This window comes from Sminthopsis crassicaudata, chromosome 1, assembly GCF_048593235.1.
Source record: "Sminthopsis crassicaudata isolate SCR6 chromosome 1, ASM4859323v1, whole genome shotgun sequence".
Lineage (NCBI taxonomy): Eukaryota > Metazoa > Chordata > Mammalia > Dasyuromorphia > Dasyuridae > Sminthopsis > Sminthopsis crassicaudata.
The window spans coordinates 12527737-12547306 of record NC_133617.1 but is presented as its reverse complement, the minus strand read 5'-3'; the positions used below and the strand labels follow the sequence as shown (position 1 = coordinate 12547306).

General features: G+C 58.8%; 1 protein-coding gene across 2 annotated transcripts; it reads left to right on the top strand.

The window, feature by feature from the left end:
- Positions 1 to 4032: 4032 nt before the first annotated feature.
- On the top strand, positions 4033 to 15363 carry LOC141557658 (uncharacterized). 2 transcript variants are annotated; one of them, XM_074293651.1, is made up of 8 exons: positions 4033 to 6329; positions 7971 to 8570; positions 8653 to 8773; positions 8859 to 8949; positions 9380 to 9507; positions 9698 to 9815; positions 10153 to 10231; positions 10406 to 15363. In XM_074293651.1, exons 2-8 carry the CDS (start codon positions 7979 to 7981, stop codon positions 10660 to 10662), a joined length of 1386 nt encoding a protein of 461 aa, XP_074149752.1. In that variant the 5' UTR covers positions 4033 to 6329; positions 7971 to 7978; the 3' UTR covers positions 10663 to 15363. The 2 variants fall into 2 exon arrangements, with proteins under 2 accessions (XP_074149752.1, XP_074149741.1); XM_074293640.1 differs by having other exon boundaries at positions 9368 to 9507.
- The last annotated feature ends 4207 nt before the right edge of the window (positions 15364 to 19570 follow it).

The following is a 19570-nucleotide window of genomic DNA, read 5'->3' as shown; positions in this document are numbered from 1 at the left end:
TTCTCTCTCCCCCTATCCCATTCCCTGTCCTTCCTTGTGTGTCTGTGTCTCCACTTTCCCTCTCTTTCCCCCCCATCTCTGTCTGATCCCCCTGCCCCATTTCTTCTCCCTTTCCAGCAGCTCCCACCAGCGTGGTTATTGATGCCCAGATCTCCATACTCACTCTTGGTCAGCATTTTCACTGCAGTCCAGCTGGACTCCCTGACGGAGATCTCCCCCGCATTCACATCACCGTCCGTCCCCTCCTCAGCCGTCTCCCCATCTGCAGCGGCCCCTGCTTCGCTCCCACTGAGCTGCGGGGGGGACCTTCCTCGGTTGTCCCCCGTCCCGCTCACCACCGAGCAGCCGCTGTGGTTTTTCTGATCTCTGTTTCTCTTTGTTACAAGGAATGGCTCAATGGGAGGGGTAGGAAGGAGACCTCAGAAAGGAAAGTGATGTGGAAAAAAGAATGGAGAAATTATTAGAAAGCCAGCTTCCTGCCCATGTCCTGCCCGAGCAGCAGGGGAGCATCGCCCCCTTGTCTAGTCGCCTCTGCATTCCGGACTGCCAACTGTCCCCCAAACTCCACCATCCCCATCCCAGCCCTGTGCCAGCCTTGGGGCTAAGAATAATCACACTGCTTTCTAAGGGTCTTGTTTGAGTCTCAGAACAGTCCTGGGAGGTAAGTGTTGCCATCCCCATTCTGCAGATGAAAAAACTGAGTTCCAAAGAGCCCGTGCCCAGAGTGTCACACTGAGAACTGGAGCTCAGGCCTCCTTGACTCCGGCTCCAGCGCTCTCTCCCGGCACCCGGCTGCCTGCTGCTCAGGGAGTTTATTTGGTCGCTGTAAGATGATCCAGGAAAAGACTTTTATTCACAATCTTACTGTCGGGAAGCAGGCCCGCCCCAGTTGGGCCAGAACGTGGCTTTTTCTACCCTGTCCTCAAGCGCAAGTCCCTCCCTGTGTCCCAGTGACTGGATTCTACAGAGGTTCCAGCCCATCCAGTGCGCCTCCCCTGGGAGAGAGCCCCCACCCCTGATTCCGGCTCCCATTCCCCACATTTCAGAGACCCTAACCCTCCTTTCACCCTTATTCTGGTGTACACACACCCCTTTTACATCCAACAGCGTGTTTCCTATTCTAATTCCCTCTAGAGTTTCATTTTCTTTCTTCCAGGTCAGCCTAAGCTTTACTTCCTGTTTCACTTCTCCAATTTAAGTTTCATTTCTCTGCTTTTTTTTATATCACTCCATGAAAACCAAACTCTCGTCCAGTTCTTGCAGTCCGTAATTAGTAGACATCACATGCCAGGCTCCGTCCTAGGCACAGGAGATACAGGGACAAGGAATCCAATAATCCCGATAGTAACTCACATCCTAAAGGAAGAGGCAGTAAGAACATCTAAAAGTCGGCACAAGCGTGTGCTTATGTGTCTGCGGGTGGCGGGCATGCGCAGGTGTGCACAGTAGCTTGGGAGGGAGGACACTAGTCGTCTGGCAGGGGAGGATCGGGGCTTTCCAGCAGAAGATGGCACCTGGGCAGCATCTTCAAGGAAGCGTGGGGCAGACTGCATCAAGTTACCGGTAAGGAGACCGAGGTCCTGGGGGAGCTTGGGTAATTGCCCCAAAGTCACGTGGCCCACAGACTCAGGGTTCCACCTTCATCCCCCAGGACAGGGACCTTCTGAAGAATGGGGACTCATTGTCTCAAACCCCCCAGCGCCTCAAGACAATGTTTAGTCAATTAAAGAACTGGATTGTGGGATTGGTTCATATTCTCCCAGGCGCTGCCCCAAGAAAGATGAGAATGGCGGATAATCATACATACCCTTCACCCAGCATACTCCAGGTATTTGATCTCCACAAGACAAGAGCCAGGAAAAGCTGGGACACCCTTCCCATAACATGGACTGTCTGAGTGACCTGGAATAACCCCAGTGTTCTAGATGGCTAAGACCTTTTGGGGGTCACAGACCCTTTTGTTGGCCTGGGGAGGTCTCAGTTAACAGTTTGTTTTAGTAGTGGAAGGATTTCAGAGGCCAATGAAAATAAAGATGTATTTTTACTCTTAAGATTATATTTGGGGGGCAGCTAAGTGGTGCAGTGGATAGAGCACCAGACTTGAATTCAGGAGGACCCGAGTTCAAATCTGGTCTCAGACACTTAACACTTCCTGGCTGTGTGACCCTGGGCAAGTCACTTAACCCCAGCCTCAAAAAAAAAATATTTGTAGAAAAGGCGGCTACCTACCCCTGAGGTGTTCCCCCCCCCAGACTTCCCCATCCCCTAGAAATCCCAGTTCCTCCTTTAGGCCAGATGCTCACAACAGTCTTGCTGGACAGGAAGGGAAACTGAAGCAACAGTCCCTCAGGACTACGGGGCCACTCCAAGGATCACGGAAAGACAGGTCTGGGCTACTTATGAACATGACAGTTGGTGGCAAATATAAAAGGGAAAAGGAGAGGGCTAGTGTCAAGAGTCTGAGCCTGGGAGAGCCCAGTGCTATCCCAGGGCACCCTCCCCTAGGGTTGGGAGTGAGTAACTAAAAGATGAGATGCAGTTCCAGACCAGATCAGAGAGAACCCATGCAGATAGAAGCCCGGAATATTTTTTTAATTAAAGTTGCTTATTTTCAAAACATGCATGGAGAATTTTCCATTCCTGCAAAACTTTGTGTTCCAAGTTTTTCCTTCTCTTCCCCCCACTTCCTTCCTAGATGGCAAGTAATCCAATATATGTCAAACATGTACAGTTCCTCTGTATTTCCACCATTATGCTGGACAAAAAGAAATCAGATCAAAAAGGGGGGAAATGAGAAAATAAAATGCAAACAATAAAAAGAGAACGTTACGTTGTGAGCCATACTCAGCTCCCACAATCCTCTTTCTGGGGGAAAATGGCTCTCTCCATCACAATTGTTGGAACTGACCTGAATTCTTACATTATTGAAAAAAGCCACGTCCATCAGAACTGATCATCGTATAATCTTGTTGCAGTGTGCAATGATCTCCTGATCCTGCTCACTTCCCTCAGCATCAGTTCATATCAGCCTCTCCAGGCCTCCCCGAAATCATCCCACTGGTCGTTTCTTACAGAACAATAATATTTTATCACATTCATATCCATAACTTATTCATCCATTCTCCACCTGCCGGGCATCCCCTCAGTCTCCAGGTCCTTGCCTCTACACAAAGGGCCACCACAAACATTTTTGCACCCGTGGGCCCCTCCCCTCCCCCGATCTCTTGGGGATACTAGCAGCACGGAATGTTTGGAAGACAAATTCAGACCGTGAATAATTCCCACAACAAAACTTGAAAGTTTGTGAAAAGAGCATGTTACAAGATCTGAAGAATGGACTTCAGGACAGAGTGGAGAGGAGGCAATTGGTCTTTTCTGCTTCCTTTCGAGAGGGATACTTGGCATACTGGACCAGCAGTGGAGTAGGAAGAAAGAAGCGTTGGTAGACTACAGATTCATCTGAGAATGGGGGATGTCAGAGGTGGGGGGTGTCAGGCCTGGGAGAGGTGTTAGAACAGGGGGTGTCTGTTAGGTTCCTTACTAGGTGCTAAGTTGGTACTTGACAATTCTCTAGCTCAGAGTTCACACCTTTAGTTCAAACCTTTAAAGGAGTTTACACCTTTAAAAGGAGCTAGCTCATTGGCTGTAAAGGAGTTCCCACAAGCCTCTGGGAGTACCCACAAGCCCATTCTCTGGGAGGATAAAAGGAGCCAACATTGAGTCTGGAAGGAGTCAAGGGAAGGAAGGAGAACTTCAGGGAAGCTCGAGGAGATTCAGAGCCAGGATTCAGGAAGAGGATTCGAGATTCTACTATGGTGCTTGACTGGGGACACTTGGACAAGAGCAGATTCATAAGAACTAAAGGAGAAACCTGCTCATGGAGATTCCCAACTAGGATTGACTTCTGGGAAACCCACAATCCCCACTCTTGGAGGCAGAGTCTGATTCATTCCCACGTCTACCTTCGCTCTGGCTGGAGGCTCCAGAAGCTCCTCTGTAAAAGGGTTTACAGAAAAGAAACCTGCTCACAGAGGAGGATTATAATTGAGAGACGACAGGACATTTACAGGTGTCAGAGCTGGAAAGATACAGTATATTTAATGTCAGAGCTAGAGCACAGAATGACAGAATGCACAGAACATTTCTCAGGATTCTGGGCTTAACGGAGAGCAGAGATTAAAGCAGGCCTCGAGAAGCTTGACCTGTTCTGGGAGAGGAAGACGGGATGTTGGAACCAAAGGGCCCCGGATGCACTTCGTCCTTTCCTCCCAGCTCCACAGTCCAGCCTGGGAGTCTCCCTCCCTTCACTCTGTTCAGAAGTACCTGAAGAAGCCAATTCAATAAACATCCCCTCAGCACTGCCATGCGGTCCTGTCCTGAAGGAGCCTACAGTCTAATGGGGGCTGGAACCTTACCACACACAGGAGGCGGCTGGGAAAACGGGGAACATTTGGGGGGGTCCTGGCTCAGGGCCAGTCATTTTTAGCACAGCAGCCTAATCTTTATTTTAATGTGTCTCACACAGGTCAGTCACTTTATAACCAATATGAAACTCAAAAAAATTAAATCTTTCCTTTTTTTAAACAGAAAAGATGGCGGATCATACGCGTTTCTCGATTCCTTACAGATTTTCTAAACTTCCAAGTGCTTCCTAAGGGAACCTTATGAACTGTAGCATTTCTCGGGGGCTACAAACCAGACAAGTGCTTGGATCTAGAGAAAGAAGGTCTCGGCTCTTCCTTGGGCAGCTTTTTTTTAGCATTCGGCTACAGAAAGCATCTGGGGGGCGCTTCTTTCTCCTCCCTCTTCATTACTCCAGAAACCAGGAACACAGGTTAAATGGCGCTTGTTTTCTGGGACGGCGCCCTCCCCCGCCTCTTCCTATCCGCCATTACAACTTACTTTTTTCTTCCTGAGGGAATTGGGGTTAAGTGACTTGCCCAGGATGGCACGTTAAGATCACATTTGAACTCCTGACTTCAGGCTGGTGCTCCAGCCACTGCGCCACCTAGCGGCCCCGCTATTTACCCATTTTGAACCATCGGGATTACCCCGCAGATGAATAAAATGACCTCTTTACGTTTTTGCGTACAGCAACGTTTCCGTCTCAAGGCCACGTCTTCCAAGGATGAGCCAGGTGCTTCCTCGCTGGACCTGGGATCTGACCTCGCGTTTGAAATCTCCAGCACAGCGAGCTTTTCGGGTCCGGGTTTGACTTGGGACACCCCATCCCCCCAAAGCCCCACCTGCCCATCCCTCTTAATGCCGTTTTTCCCAGACTCAAGTACTTGTCGGGCCGAGAAACCCGGGCAGCCGCTGAGCTATCTCGTCCCCAGCGTCTCCTGCCTCAACAGCACCCGCGGAGAGCGGGAGGAAGGCCGGGACGCCGGGGAAAGCTGCCCGGCCGAGGCCTGGATCTTGAGGAGTGACCGGAAGTGATCAGAACTGGCGTCCAAGAGCCGGGCTGTGTGCCAGCGGCGCACGGGACGCTCCCCCTCGTGACTGAGGGCTCCGGAGGCTTCCCTGAGTGCTAGCTCTGGTCAGGAAAGCGAGTGAGGCAGGAAGGGAGGAGGATGCTCATGGACCCAAAGCCGCGGGGCAGGCTGGGAATCTCGTTCCTCTGGAGATGAAGGGGGGGAGGGGCAGAGTGAAGCGAGATTGTCCGTATCCTTTCTGCCCTCGGTAAAACAAGGCGTTTCAGGAGTCAGGGACTCCCGCGGAGGGGAGGCCGGGACTGAGGGGCGGACCCAGGCTGAGGCTCCGAGCCTCCGACGGGCACAGCTGAGCCCGGGAGGGGCCGACACGGGGCCGCGCTGCGGCTGCCCCAGGGCCCTTTATCCGTCGGGACAGGCGCGAAGTTTCTCCCGAGATAAGGGGGTGTCGATAGAGTGGCTGAATTGCCCGCCCTCCCCCCCAACAATCCCACTCTAAAGGAAGGGGAGAGGGAAGACTCCCGCAATCCGTCACCCGCAGGCCTTCGGGCAGTCAGTCAGGGGGAGGCTCCGCCCCCCAGGGTCGGCGGGAGAAGCGAGATCGTTCCTCTGGCGTTATCTGGCACGTTTCCGATTAGAGCGGATTATCCAAACCGGGGAGTTGAGCATCGGGTCAAACCGATGGAAGGGGGGCGGGCGGACCTGGGGGAGACCCTCCCGGGCGCCGCCTCGGGGGCCAAGCGCCCACACGCTCCCTCGGAGCTTGGCGCGGTGGTTGCCGGGAAATTCTGCCAGAGCTTCCTCAGCGTTCCACCGTTGCTAGGAGACGAGACGGCGCCTTCTCGAGAGAGCGAGCGCTTCCCGGGCTCCGGACCAGGCAGCGCACCGAGGGGAGCGGTAAGCTCCGACTGCAGGGTGGGGGGGGGGGCCCTCGAGGGGGTCGGGCCCTTTTTTGGGCCAGCAGGGGCCAGGAGGGAGGACCCAAAGCTCTGCAGCTGTGGAAGCGTGTCCAATCCCTCCCCCACCCCGCCCCGAGACTTAGTTTCCCCCTCTGAAAAATGAACGTGGGGTGGACAGTACGCACCGAAGACCCTCCCGGCCGTGAATGTCTCCGAGACGGTGAAGGAAGCTTTTTCAGGGTCTGTGATCGCGGGCCTGTCTCAGAGGCACGGAGCTCGCGAGCCAGGCCCGGGGAGTGCCGGGGCCGCTGTGGACCTACTGCGTGCTTCCTGAGGCAAGCCCTCCGGGCCGTCCACTGGCCGAGAGAGGGCGCACAGACCATAGTGTAGAGCGGGGCTTCTTCCGCTTCTGCCACTTGTAACCCGCTCCGGGTAAATCGGACACATAGTAGGTCTGCAAACCAAACGTTTAGTGAAAGTGAATCGCCCGTTTATTTTCTAACGTCTCTGCGGTGTAGGAGGATTGTCATTGATTGTGGACAAAAGCAAACGTGCTCGCTGAGGGATGGACCAGCTGGTTCATTTTTGTGAACATCTTCCACGGTCTCCCTTTTTTTGCTTTGCTGGAAAAACTTCTCGGCTGTGACTGACGGGAAATTCAGAGCCCGGGGTCACCCAGCCAGGAAGTGTTAAGTGTCTGAGGTTGGATTTGAACTCAGAACCTCCGCTCTTTAGGACTGGTGCTCTGTCCACTGCGCCCCCTAGCTGCCCCTTCAACGTTTTTTCAAAGTTGTCATTTTGATATTTCACGCCCCCCCCCCAGGACCCCAACCCTCAGGCCGGGCGCCAGGGGGCGCCTCCTCGGTGTTCGCCTATGCCTAGAACAAGTGGCACCAAAGATCAGTGACGTCACGCGGTCCTGCCCTCTCTCCCGAGGGAGGCTGGGCTCAACTACAGGAGGCGGGTCCCGAGCCTAGGGCACGTGGCCCCCAAGGGGCCAAATACACGCGGCCATAGGACTTTGGGAGAGCTGAGCTGGGAGGGGCCTGAGAACAGGGGGTGTCAGGGCTGGGGGAGGGGCCTTGTAACAGGGGGTATCAGGGCTGGGGGAGGGGCCTTGGAACAGGGTGTCAGGGCTGGGGGGAGAGGCCTTGGAACAGGGGGTGTCAGGCTGGGGGAGGGGCCTTGCGGGGCGTGTCAAGGCTGGGGGAGGGGCCTTGGAACAGGGGTGTCAGGGCACCTTAGAAGATGCGCGGTGAGGGCTGGAGCTGTCCTGCAGGCCCCGGAGCCCGGGTGGAACCTCCCCCGCTGGGCGGCTGCCAGGGCGGGGCTAGAACAGCTGCAGACCCCCCAGCTCCCGCCTGCTGAGTCTCTGGGTCCTGCCCCTGCTAAGCTCTGCAGATACAAATTCAACCCCGGCCCTGGGGAAGCTTACAGTCTTGATGGGGGACACGAGACAGGAAGCTGAGGGGGGGCGGAGAGTTCCCAAGTCCAGACCTGCAGTAGCGGGGCCGGCAGTGCAGAACCCCCTTTTCTGACAGCCCCCTCCCGCCCTCGGGTCCCAGGGGCAAGTCTCCCAAGCCGAGAAGCCCAGCGCACACTCGGGTCTGTGGGCCTGACCCCCTATTGTCCCCCCCAGCGGCCAGGATGGAGCTCGGCCCATCCCGCCTCCAGGACCAGTACGTGTGGAGGCTGACCCGGCTCCTGGGCTCGGGGCCCCCCGGTGGAGGAGAGCCACGCCCCCCCAGCTCCGACTCCATCCGCACCGAGGACTTCGCAGCCCACTTCCACAAGGCCATGGTGGAGGCCGAGCTGCCGGCGGGGCGGCCGGAAGGGGTCCGCCCCTGGAGCCCCGAGTCCCTGGGGGGCCGCATCTCGCGGCTGAGCCGGGCTCCCCCCCCCAGCTCCTGGGGCCGCCAGCAGGAGGCGGCCGCCAGGGGTTCGTGTCCCAGCCAGGCCCTCCCAGAGGCCCCCGGCCCCAGGTTGGGCCCAGTGACAGCGGGCCCCGTGGGGGGGGCTCCGCCCCGCTTGGGAGGCCCCTTCCCTGAGAAGTGGAGGGCCAGAGGAGCCTGGCCAGCAGGAAGCCCCGAGGGCCCCGGCCTCCACACTCGGCCCCCTCTCTCCCCTGCTCCTCACCGAGGAAGAGCCCACTGGGACCAGGAGCCACCCCTGAACCTCCCGCCCCACAGCCAGGCCTGGGAGGCCCCAGCCCGGAGGCAGCTTTTGAGGCCTTTGGCAGGTGAGGGGGCCCTCGGGGCCTCAGGGCTGAGAGGGAAGGCCGGGGCGGCACCGGGCACATGCTCCTGTTCCTGCCTCTTTAGGAGCCCAGGAGCCCAGGCTGCCTCTGGGTAGGTGGCCAGCATCTCCCTGGGACCCCGAGCCTCTCCTCCCATCCTGCCCACTGGGACACAGAGCTCCTGGCTCCCAGAAGGAGAAGCCCAGGTGAGGCGGCGGCAGGGACGGGCCGGGACGGCCTGGGAAGGGGACAGGGATTCTGAGCAGCTCCTAGAGCCCTGTATTTGTGTAGCCCTAGCCACCGAAAGGGGCTTAAAAAAGAGCAGGAGATCCCAGGGGACCCCAAGCCCTGGAAGGGGAGCAAGAACCTGGAGAGGATGAAGGTGAGACCCCCTCCCATCCCCAAAGCCCGGAGCAGGACCCCAAGGCAGAGCTCCAGAAGGGAGGGGCCTGCCGGGGCTGGACTCTGAGAGGCCCCTCCCTCCTCACCATCCCCGGAGGACAAGGGGCGTGGTCCTTCCCTCTCCCCCAGGTGAGGGCAGGGAGGACAAGGCACACAGAACCAGAGAGAGGGAGTGCAGGGCCGGCCTCAGACTCTTTCTGGCCACATCATCCCAGTCTGCCTCAGTTTACTGTCTGTAAGACAGCGAGAATAATGGCACGTCCCTCTCTGTTGTGAAGATGCTGGGTAAAGGCGCCCGGCCCCACAAGTCCCCTCCCCCCAGCAGCGCTTGTGGCCCCGATGGGGGGGGGGGGAATGAGGAGTTGGAGAAGCCCTGAGCTGGAAAGGAGGAACCCCAGGTGTCTCCTCAGGACGGCGGCCCTGGCCGACTCGCAGTGAGGGGGCCCCCCACCGGATGCCGGGCAGATTCCGGAAAGAGCGGGCAACACCAGCAGCAGAGCCCCGAGACCCCAGGCGGCGGGGAGGCCCCCAGGCCCGGGTGAGCCCTGGGACCCGGACGCCCATGGGCCCAGCAGTGCAGTTGGGGGCCACAGTTCCCTGGGGCCCCCAGTGGAGGAGAGGCAAGCCCTGCCCCCGTCTGACCTGGCCGGGGAAGGGTGCACCCAAGGCCGGCTGGAGCCTGTGCCCCCCTCACTCCAAGCTGTGACCCCCACCCCCTTCTCCCCCAGGAGTCCTGGGTCCGGACTGGAGCTCCTCGGGGCCCTGATCGGGGCAGCCCGCCGCCGCCTCTGGGCCGTGGATCGCCAAGCTGAAAGCCTGCAGGAGGCCGTCCGGGAGCTGCAAAGGGTGTGGACCCCCCTGGTCCCCAGATGGGAAGGAGGAGGAGGGTCCCAGGGCTGCAGCCACAGCGAGGCAATGCTGCCGGCAAAGGAGCCTCTCCGCCTCGCCTCTCAGTTTTCCCATCCGAGAGATGGGCGGATTGGCCCCAAACGTTCTACAAGGCCCTCCCTGGGATACCCCCAAGGACCTGAGGGGGGGGTGGGAGCAGATCGCCACAATCCCTAAGCATAGGCCTGAAAGCCAGGGTGAGAGTCCAGGGGGAATCCTGCTCATGCGTGGCTAAGTGGGCAGGGGGGGGCAGGCTCACGGGAGGCAACCCACCCTTTTCTCCTCACCCCTCCAGCTGGCCCCCCTGCCCAGCGGCCACCAGGGCCCAGCATCCCCTGCAGCAGGTCAGACATGTGATGACCATGGAGGAGCAGGTGAGAGGGCCTAAGTGAGAGGGAGCTGTCGGGTCAGAAACGGTCCTGGGGAAGGGACCTGATCCTGCAAATAAAATGGGGTGAGGTGACCTCAGTGCGGCTTGGAATGAAAACAGCTCCATAAACTTTAATGGGGTTTGGCATAAAGGGGCCTGGGGGTCTTCTCATTCTCAGGTGAGGAGACTGGAGGCCAGAGAAAGGGAGCCACCAGACAGAGGCCGGGGTCACTCTTGGACCAGCCGCAGGGCCCCCAAGCTGCGGGCAGCAGGACTGAGACTCCACAGCCCGGGCCAGGCCCCCGCGGCCCCCCCACAGCGGTGACAGGGGTGGGACTGAGGAAGGGCCCACCTCCCCACCAGACAGGGCCTCCAGAGGACCCTGGTTGTGCCTGCAGGGACTCAGGGGAAAGCGGGTCCCATCACTCCCCTTAACAAGGACCCCTGGCAGAGACCCCTGTGCCGGAGACTGAGGAGCCCAAGGGCCAGCCTTCAGGACGCCAACACTGGAGGAGGCCCAAGCCTCTGGAGGGGCTGCACATACCCAGGGCATCCCGCCGCTGTTTGAAGACTCTGATGGCGGGGAGCTCACTACCTCCCCTGCTTTGGAATGGCCCAAATCTTTGCAGCTCCCCCTGACCCTCCCCCCCATCCCTGGGTCCTGGTTCTGCCTTCAGGGCTCAGGCAGGAAAAAACTACTCCCCCCCTTGACACGGTTAGCCTTTCAAATTCTGGGAGCCGGCTCTCCAAGTCCCCCATCTCTGAATCTCCAACCCTCCCTTTCTGGCCTCCATTAGAGGCTCCTCAGCTGATCGACACTCTCCCTAAACCAAGCTGACCAGATCTGCGGTGTCTCCAGGAAAGAGATTCCCATCCCCCTCCTCCTCCTCCTGAGCTTGGGGTCCTCAGCAGCTGTGACTGCCTCATCCCTATGGGGATCTAGCCTAAGCTTGCAGCCTCCTAAGACCCCCAGATCTTTTTCTTGCACAATGTAGCATCGTTTTCAGATGAGAGGCCCACCGGGGGCCTCCATCCAGGTTCTGGCCCTCCTCCAGTACCCCGGCCAATTCACTTCCTCAGCCTTCATTTCTTCATCAGATGAAGAGTCTGGACTCTGGCCATCCTTCTGTTAAGTTTTATTGTACTTTTCCACTGAGAAGCAGCCCCGTTCCCACCCTGACCTCGCCTCCCCCGTAACACAGGAAACCAAATCCTTGCCTGAAACATCCCGGGCCGCCGGGGGCCACTCTGGGTGTCTCCTGCGCCCCGAGCCCACCGCCCGCCTCCGTTTTTACTGCATTTCTCTTTGGGGAACCTGGCTCTGGGACCCCGCCTCGGCCTCGGGACCGGCTCCCCGAATCGGACCAGGGTCTTCAGCCCTTCTGGCCGACCGCCGTGGCTCCCTAACTGAGCCCGAAAACCCGACAGGGACGAGGAGGCCGCTCCTGCTTTTGTCTGAGCCTTTGGGTGGAGCAAGACAGGGCTGAGGGGCTGAGTCTGGGCTGAGAGACCTCTCATTGCCGCTGACCCCCGGAGGACCACTCTGCAGGGGGGAGGGGGAGGACTCCCTGGCCAGCACTGTCTGGCCCACAGGTCTCCCTTCCCCACAAGGATACACAAGAGACTAAGGGGGTGACCATCAGAGCACCTGGGACCCCCAGAGCCCTCCCAGCCTGACAGCCCCCCTTCTCAGCCCCTCCCACCTCTGACACCCCCTGTTCTCAGCCCCTCCCACCTCACCCATTTCACACTCATCCCACCACCCTTCCCATCGCTTCTCCAAATCTGGCTCCAAGCCCTTCCCTGAGCTGGGGCATAAAAAGTAACCCCCTGAACCCCCAAACCTTGTGACCCATAATTCCCTGCCTCCCGATGGGCTGGGCTGGTGTAGCTGGGGAGACTGGACAGTGAGGCTGTGGGGTTTGAAGTGGCCACAAGAGGGCGCCCACGAAGGGCCCAGGAGACGGGAGAGATTGGGGGGATTCTCCGCCTCCTCCCCTCCCCCCAAACAGGGCGGCAGAGCTGCGCCAGTCATAGCCAGAGGGCTTCAGTCCTCCGTGGGGACCCCCTGGATCCCGGAATGTCAGACCGGGAGGACTCAGGACCAGAACCCACTGAAGGCCGATAGCGGGGCCATTACAGGGATGGGGGCGGGGACGCGAAACTTGTTTTTGGAGAGATCTCTGCTTTTAGGGTAAGGAAGGCCGCCTGTAGGGCTCAGGAGGGGCCTTCTGTTCCCTCAAAAACCTGACACCCCCTGTTCTCAGCCCCGACACCCTCTGTTCTCAGCCCCCTCCTCCAGCCTGTTCTAAGGCCCCTCCCAGCTCTGGTCTGTTTTCAGGTTCTCCCTTTGTCACATTTTGTCAAAATTGGCTCAGGACAGAAAGGCCCGTCCAAGCAGAGCTGTGGGGCCCGCCCAGGCCTGGCGGAGGACCCCCTAACTCCCCTCCCCCCAGGCGCTGCAGCCTTCGGGGGAAGCTGTCCCGGCAGGGGCAGCCCCCTCCCTCCAGCCCATCCTGCTTGGATGCTCCCTCCCAACCCATCCTCCCAGACGCCTCCCTGCTGCTGCAGCCTCCCCGGGCTCCCTCAGGTGTGGCCCCACGTGGGGGCTGCTCGGCCCCCCCCCATTTCTCTGCCGTGCTGGCTGGGCCGCCAGGCTGGGGGGGGGGACCAGGAATGACTTCTGTATTCGGGGACTCTGTCGGTGGTCCCCCTTCTGGGGGTGTCTGCATCTCCATCTCCTCCCGCAGAGTCTCTGAGGGGGTGGGGGAGGGCCTCTGTCTCCGTCTCTCACTGTGACCGTGGGGAGCTGTCTCTGACAGGATTCTCTTTGGGGGGTCCTTAGCCTCCCCGCCCCTGAACCTGGGCTCCTGGAGGAGGGGAGGGGGCCAGCTAGGGGCCCAGCCCAGGTTAATGAGGGCGGACCTTTCCCCGTAAACAACGGGTCCCAGGCCCCTAATTAGCCCATTGTCCTCGGCCCCCGCAGGAAGGGAGGGGACAGGGAGGGAGGGGCTAGGAAGGGAGAGGCAGGGTGGGCCTTTTGCTGAGCAGCACAAAATCTCTGCCCAGGCTCCATCTTTTCCCCCTCCCCCCTGCCCCAGTCCATCACCCGGCCGCCATCTTGCCCGTTGCCAGGCTCACTGAGGCACGGAATGAGGTGGTGACTGGGGCAGCCCATTCATCTCCATTTCTTTATCTTGGGAAAATAAACAGGCCCTTCCAGGAATTGTATCTTGAGAGACGGAGGCCCGGGCTAAGGACGGCCTCCAGCGGCCGCCGGGCCTGGCTCTCCTGAGAAAGCCAGACTCCTGCGCAACCTCCCTCGGGCACGTGGGGAGGGCAAGTCCGGAGGGAGAGGGAGACAAGCCCGAGGAGTCCCGGGATCTGGGCCAAGAGCTGCCGGTCCCCGACGGGCCGCTTGGCATTTGGGCCCCGGGCTCAGGAGCGGCCCCACCCGCCGGCCACAGAGAATCCGGTGCCCGGGGTAATCTTGTCCCCTGAGAGGACACGGGATTACCCTCTTCCCAGCCTCCAGAGACTGAGCGCCGGGTTCAGGTCCTGACGTGGGAGTCACCGGAGTCTGAGATGGAACCTGGAGCCCTGGAAAACGCCACTGACACCTGAGTGCCAGAGACACACTAGGACAGATGGCACCATTACCCCAGGGCATGGACCAGTCAGGGACGGGACCAAGAAATAATTCTCCCCGCCCCAGCTTCCTTATCCTGAGCCAGAGACCACTAGAGCTAGAGCTCTAGTGAGGCCAGAGCTAGAGAGGACCTAGAACACTGAATATTACATATGGGAACAAACTTAGAATGTAAAATATCAGAGCAGGAAGGCCCTTAGAACCCGTAAATTAGAGCTGGGACTGATTTTAGAACCTGAAAATCTGAACAGGAAGATAGCTTGGAACCTTGAATGTCAGATCTCAAAGGTGACATTTGAATGGACCTGGAATACCGAATATTAGATAGTGGAAAGACTTTCAGAACCTTGAATGTCAGAACGAGAAGGACCCGGGACACAGAACACTGGATATGGGAAGGGCTTTAGAATTTATCATCTGACGGGTGGAGCTGGGAACCATCTTAGAACTTCCAGTCCGTACAGGGGGGTGTCTTGGAACCTTGACTGTCAGAGCAGGAGGGACCTGAGGCTGTAGTTTTGTTTCTTCAGTTTCCCCATCCCTAATAATAAGGAAAAGGCCCCGAGGCTGGCAGCCAGCTCCTCAGAGAGGTGGGGCCCCGGGACCCAGAGCCCCCCCATCCCCTTCGGTTCTGACCCATGGACCGCCCGGTTTGCTGATCAGAAAAGGAGAGCTAGGACACCTTTGACCAAACAGACACCCAAGGTCACAACCTGAGAGATGAGAAGGGAGAGACCATGCGGTCCAGCCCTCAGACTTCATAAGGGGAAACTGAGGTACAAGAAAGGCTTGCCTCCGAGTTAGAATTAGACCCCAGGCTCTCTGGGCTTTCCCACAGGTTACCCAGCAATGGACAGCTCTTACAAATGAGAAAGGGGCAGCCCTGGGCCTGTTTGCATCCCACAGGAGAAGGGAGTGGGGGGGCCCTCAGGGCTGGCTCGGCCACCACTGGTCTCTGGGTGGTCCTGGGGAACTTGATGGGCCTCCTAAAGAACAGATGATTCCTGGGGTCCCCCCAACCTTGGTCCCGCTTCCCATCAGCCCTCAGGAGAGGGGGCCAGACACTGCCTGAGCCTGGCTGCCCATACCAGGTGTGAAGGGCCTTTAAAATGAACAATTCCGGTCCCAGAGACTGCTGCTCTGGGGGCTGCTACCGCCCTGCCCCAAGCAGGAGTTAATTACAGGGGTGCTGAGGTCTGAGCCCTGCCCCTTCCTCAGCTGGGCCCCGGCCTCCCTGAAGGCAGGGTCGGGGCAGGACCAGGTGCTGAGGTGAGGACAGAAAGGAGAGGCCTGGGGCTGGGAGCAGGAAGGAGACCCCAGCTGGTCTGCTCCTCATTTTCCCAGAATCCATTTCACTTTGTTGTTTCTCCCCCCCTCCCTCAAGGGGTTGTCTTCTCCCATTTTTTTGGGTATTCCTGTCTCTTGGCATGTACACAGCAGTACCTTAATAAATAAATAAACTACTGGGATTATTACTTATTAGTAAATAAAATTATTGTTAAAATATGAAAATTAATCAAATTTAAAATTAAAGTGTTTTTAGCTTGTTGGATGTTAATATTAAATATTATCTAGAAATCTAAGTATAATTACATATAGTATCATTAAATAAAGTTATTAGATTAATTGATGAAGTAGATGATTAATCAGTTAAATAACTGAGCCTCAGTTTCATCTGTTAAATGAGATTGGAGTCGATTTCTGCTCCATCCTCTACCCTTCCCCCCTCCCAGTGAAACTTGGGTTGAGACAGGAGGAAGGAGGCGGCTTCCCCTAATTAGCGAGGACCTGTGAGGGAGGGGGAGACTTCCTGGGATTCTCCTGAGTGGCCTGGGCTCTGGCAGCCCCCCACCGGGCCTGAAGCGCCCCCCTCCCCCTTGCCCTCCATGGCCAGCATGCTTCATCTCCATCCTTTTCTCTGGTGGGAGCGCCCTCCCTCCCTCCCCATCGCTATCTCCCGGCTTCCCTCACCCCAGCTGAAGTCTCAGCACCCTCAGCACCCCTTCCTTCAGCCCCTTAAAGCCAGAGCCTTCCCTCGGGGCCACCTCCAGTCTCCAAGAGCACTCTGGGTAATCCGGTTTGGGCAAAATTGTTACGGAGTCCACTGGGGAGGGGGAGCCATTTTTTGGCCTTTTTCTGTATTCCCCAGAGCCCGCTCGGTGCCCAGAACACAGGAGGCATTTAATAGATGCTCGTGGACTTGCTGACGAGCTCAAGGACAATCGGGCAGGAAGGGCCCCAAGCAGCTCCCCCCCCTCAGCCTCAACTGCGGGGCCAGACCCAGGACTGGGGGAGGGGAGGGGGTCAGGGCCCCTTCTCTGAAGTCCCTGCCAAAGGAGGCCCGAGACACTCAACTCTCGTAAATCACAGCAAAGTGGCGACAGGGCAGCATAACTGAGGTCCATGTTACATGCAGATAGTGTATACATAGAGGAATATAATGTGGCAAATATATAACTGTCAAAATAAATCTATATGCACAGATCATGTGCCTATAATACAGAACATCGTAAATATAACGCGGATGTCACGTGCACAAAGCCTATGATCTATGTCTATGTAACATTTACCCATGCAGAATATGGAATGAATGTGATAGTGAACTACAGTGAATGTAACAAATATAGCGGATGTGCTTAAGTCTATTACATCATGTGACAGAGTAAAGGTAAGAGAACGTTCCTAAGTTCTGTGCCTCGTGCAGAGGACGGATGATATAAACATGTAGTACAAATATAGTAAATATATACATAGTACATAGGGCCGTTACCTGTGGATGTCATAGGCGCCGAATACGTGAATATGATGGCCCTTTTCTATATCATGCACTATATAATCTAAATATAACAGATAAATAACAAACACGCCACACGCCCCAAATATAAAGGCAAATGCATTTTAGGATAAAATCCATAGGTTTCCTCTCAAAGGAAGGGGGGAGGGGAGCGGGGGCTCGAGGGGCTCTGTCCCGCCTCAGGGAACAGCCGCGGGCCTTCACCGCCGCCCCTCCCCCCCCCCCACGCTGCCTCTCTGACTACGTGGGTATGTATGGCGTGAAGGGGCTGGAGGCCGGGCCGGCGGGGATCCCCAGCACGGGCCGCCCGCTGAATTCTGGGACCTCGCGTTTGGCTTAAGTGGAAACCGAGGCAGCTGGCTCAGGTCGGCCCGGCCTGCCGGGACCCACAGTCAGCCAGGACACAGCCCCGAGCCGGAGACCCCGCAGGAAACCCGGGGCACACGCGGGGGGCAGACGGGGCCTCCTGGGGCCGGGGGGGCGCCCGTCCGCGGCCCGCACTGCTGGGGGGGGGGGGGGAGGCGCGGAGGGCGCCCGGTGCGGGAGCAGGGCGAGCGGCCAGCCAGCTCCTCAAGGTCTGTGACAGGCGCTAACGAGGGCTCCTGCCTGCCTCGGTCTCTCTCTCCCTCGGTCTCTCTGTGTGTCTCTCTGTCTCTGTCTCTCCCTCGGTCTCTCTGTGTGTCTCTCTGTCTCTGTCTCTCCCTCGGTCTCTCTGTCTCTGTCTCTCTCTCCCTCGGTCTCTCTGTGTGTCTCTCTGTCTCTGTCTCTCTGTGTGTCTCTCTGTCTCTGTCTCTCCCTCGGTCTCTCTGTCTCTGTCTCTCTCTCCCTCGGTCTCTCTGTGTGTCTCTCTGTCTCTGTCTCTCCCTCGGTCTCTCTGTGTGTCTCTCTGTCTCTGTCTCTCCCTCGGTCTCTCTGTCTCTGTCTCTCTCTCCCTCGGTCTCTCTGTGTGTCTCTCTGTCTCTGTCTCTCCCTCGGTCTCTCTGTGTGTCTCTCTGTCTCTGTCTCTCCCTCGGTCTCTCTGTCTCTGTCTCTCTCTCCCTCCGTCTCTCTGTGTGTCTCTCTGTCTCTGTCTCTCCCTCGGTCTCTCTGTCTCTGTCTCTCTCTCCCTCCGTCTCTCTGTGTGTCTCTCTGTCTCTGTCTCTCCCTCGGTCTCTCTGTGTGTCTCTCTGTCTCTGTCTCTCTCTCCCTCGGTCTCTCTGTGTGTCTCTCTGTCTCTGTCTCTCCCTCGGTCTCCCTGTGTGTCTCTCTGTCTCTCCCTCGGTCTCCCTGTGTGTCTCTCTGTCTCTCTGTGTGTCTCTCTGTCTCTCTCTCGATCTCCCTGTCTCTGTGTCTCTCATCTCTCTCCACACAGACATTTCAGCGGTAAGGCGGGTCTCAGCGAGGGCCGGGCTTTGTGTCCCCCCCCCCGCCCCCCGCCGGCTGCAGAACGCCAGGCCCGGCTCCCCCGGACCTCCTCAGTTTTTCTCTACCCGGGACGGAGGGGTGGGGGTGGGGGCGAGGAGGAGGAGGCCGCCTTCCCGCCCCGCCCCCCCTCACCGGCAGGGATCGGCCTTGGGGCTTCTCTTAGGCCACAGGAGCGCCCCCCCCGGCCCGGGGCCCAGCTGTGGGGGGGCCCAGTCTGGCTTCTCCCGGCCCCCCAGGCCCTGCCCCGCGTCTCCCTCCGCTGACAGCCCCCCTCCAGGGTAGAGGAATAACAATAGTTAGACTCCGCGCGCCGCCTCGAGGGCTGGCCCCGATCTCAGCCGATCCTCACGGGGGGGGGGGGGGGGGGGGGGGCTGTTATCTCCCCATTTCCCAGATCCGGACGCTGAGAACGAGCGGCGTTTGATCCGGGTCAGCCCCGGCCCCGGGCCCGAGCCCCTTCCTCCTGGCCCTCCGGCCGCGGCCCCACGGTCAGAACCCGCGCCCTCGGGGGGGGGGGGGGGGCCCACGGGAGCGCTCTCCACGCCCCGCCCTTCCCTAGCCCCGCAGGTTTCCCCGGGACCCCTCCCCTCCCCCAGTCGTCTGCAGCGGCCTCCGGAGGGCGGGGCTGAGGCCCCCCTCCCTGCCCACCCCCCATCATCCCGGAGCCGAGACATTGCCCAGACCCGAGACAAAGCGAGTCCTGGACGGAGTCCTGGAACCGGGGCGGGCTCGGGGCCGGAGGGGGAGGGGGCCGGGAGGGGGAGGGGGCCGGGAGGGGGGGGGTCGGGGAGGGGGGGGGGCCGACCTGGAAATTGGGGAGGGGCCGAGGACGGCGGAAAAAAAGGGGAAGAGCAGTCATCCTGAGTCCCCCCTTCCCTGTACAAAGGTGGAAACTGAGGCCCGTCTCAGGCGGCGTCCCGAGACTCCCGAGCCCCCTCCCCCGCCTGGCCAGCGCTCCACCTCCCCTCCCCCTTTCTTCTCAGCTCAAGGCCTTCCCTCCCCCTCCTGCAGGCGCCAGACCTGGGACCAGTCGTTCAGGCCGAGGGGAGGGTCTGGTCCGGGGTCTCAGGAGCCTGTGGGTCCCCCTCGCAGGGGGGAGCGGACGCGGGAGGGCCTGGCTCCCCCCCCTCGGCCCGAACGCTCCCTCCTCAGCTCTGACCGAGGCCCGACTCCTCCAGGAAACCTCCCCAGCCCCGGCCCCGTTAATAGCCTCCCATTTATCCTCCAGAGGGTCGGACATGGGTGTCCAGACTCCCCTTCGGCTCCTTGTGCTCTCAGTCCCTTAGCGGACTGCCAGGTATACAGCAGGTGCTTAATAAAGGTTGACTATCTCTTGACAAAGAGCTGGGAAGACGCAGCAGGGAATGCTGGGAGGGAACCTCAGAGCCCAGCTGAGACACTGCATGGTGACAGGTTGTCCGCCTCTTCTCCCGCTGCCTTGGCTTCTGGGGGGCTCTGAGTGCCCCCCTTTGCCAGGGGCAGCGAGTGGAAGCCCC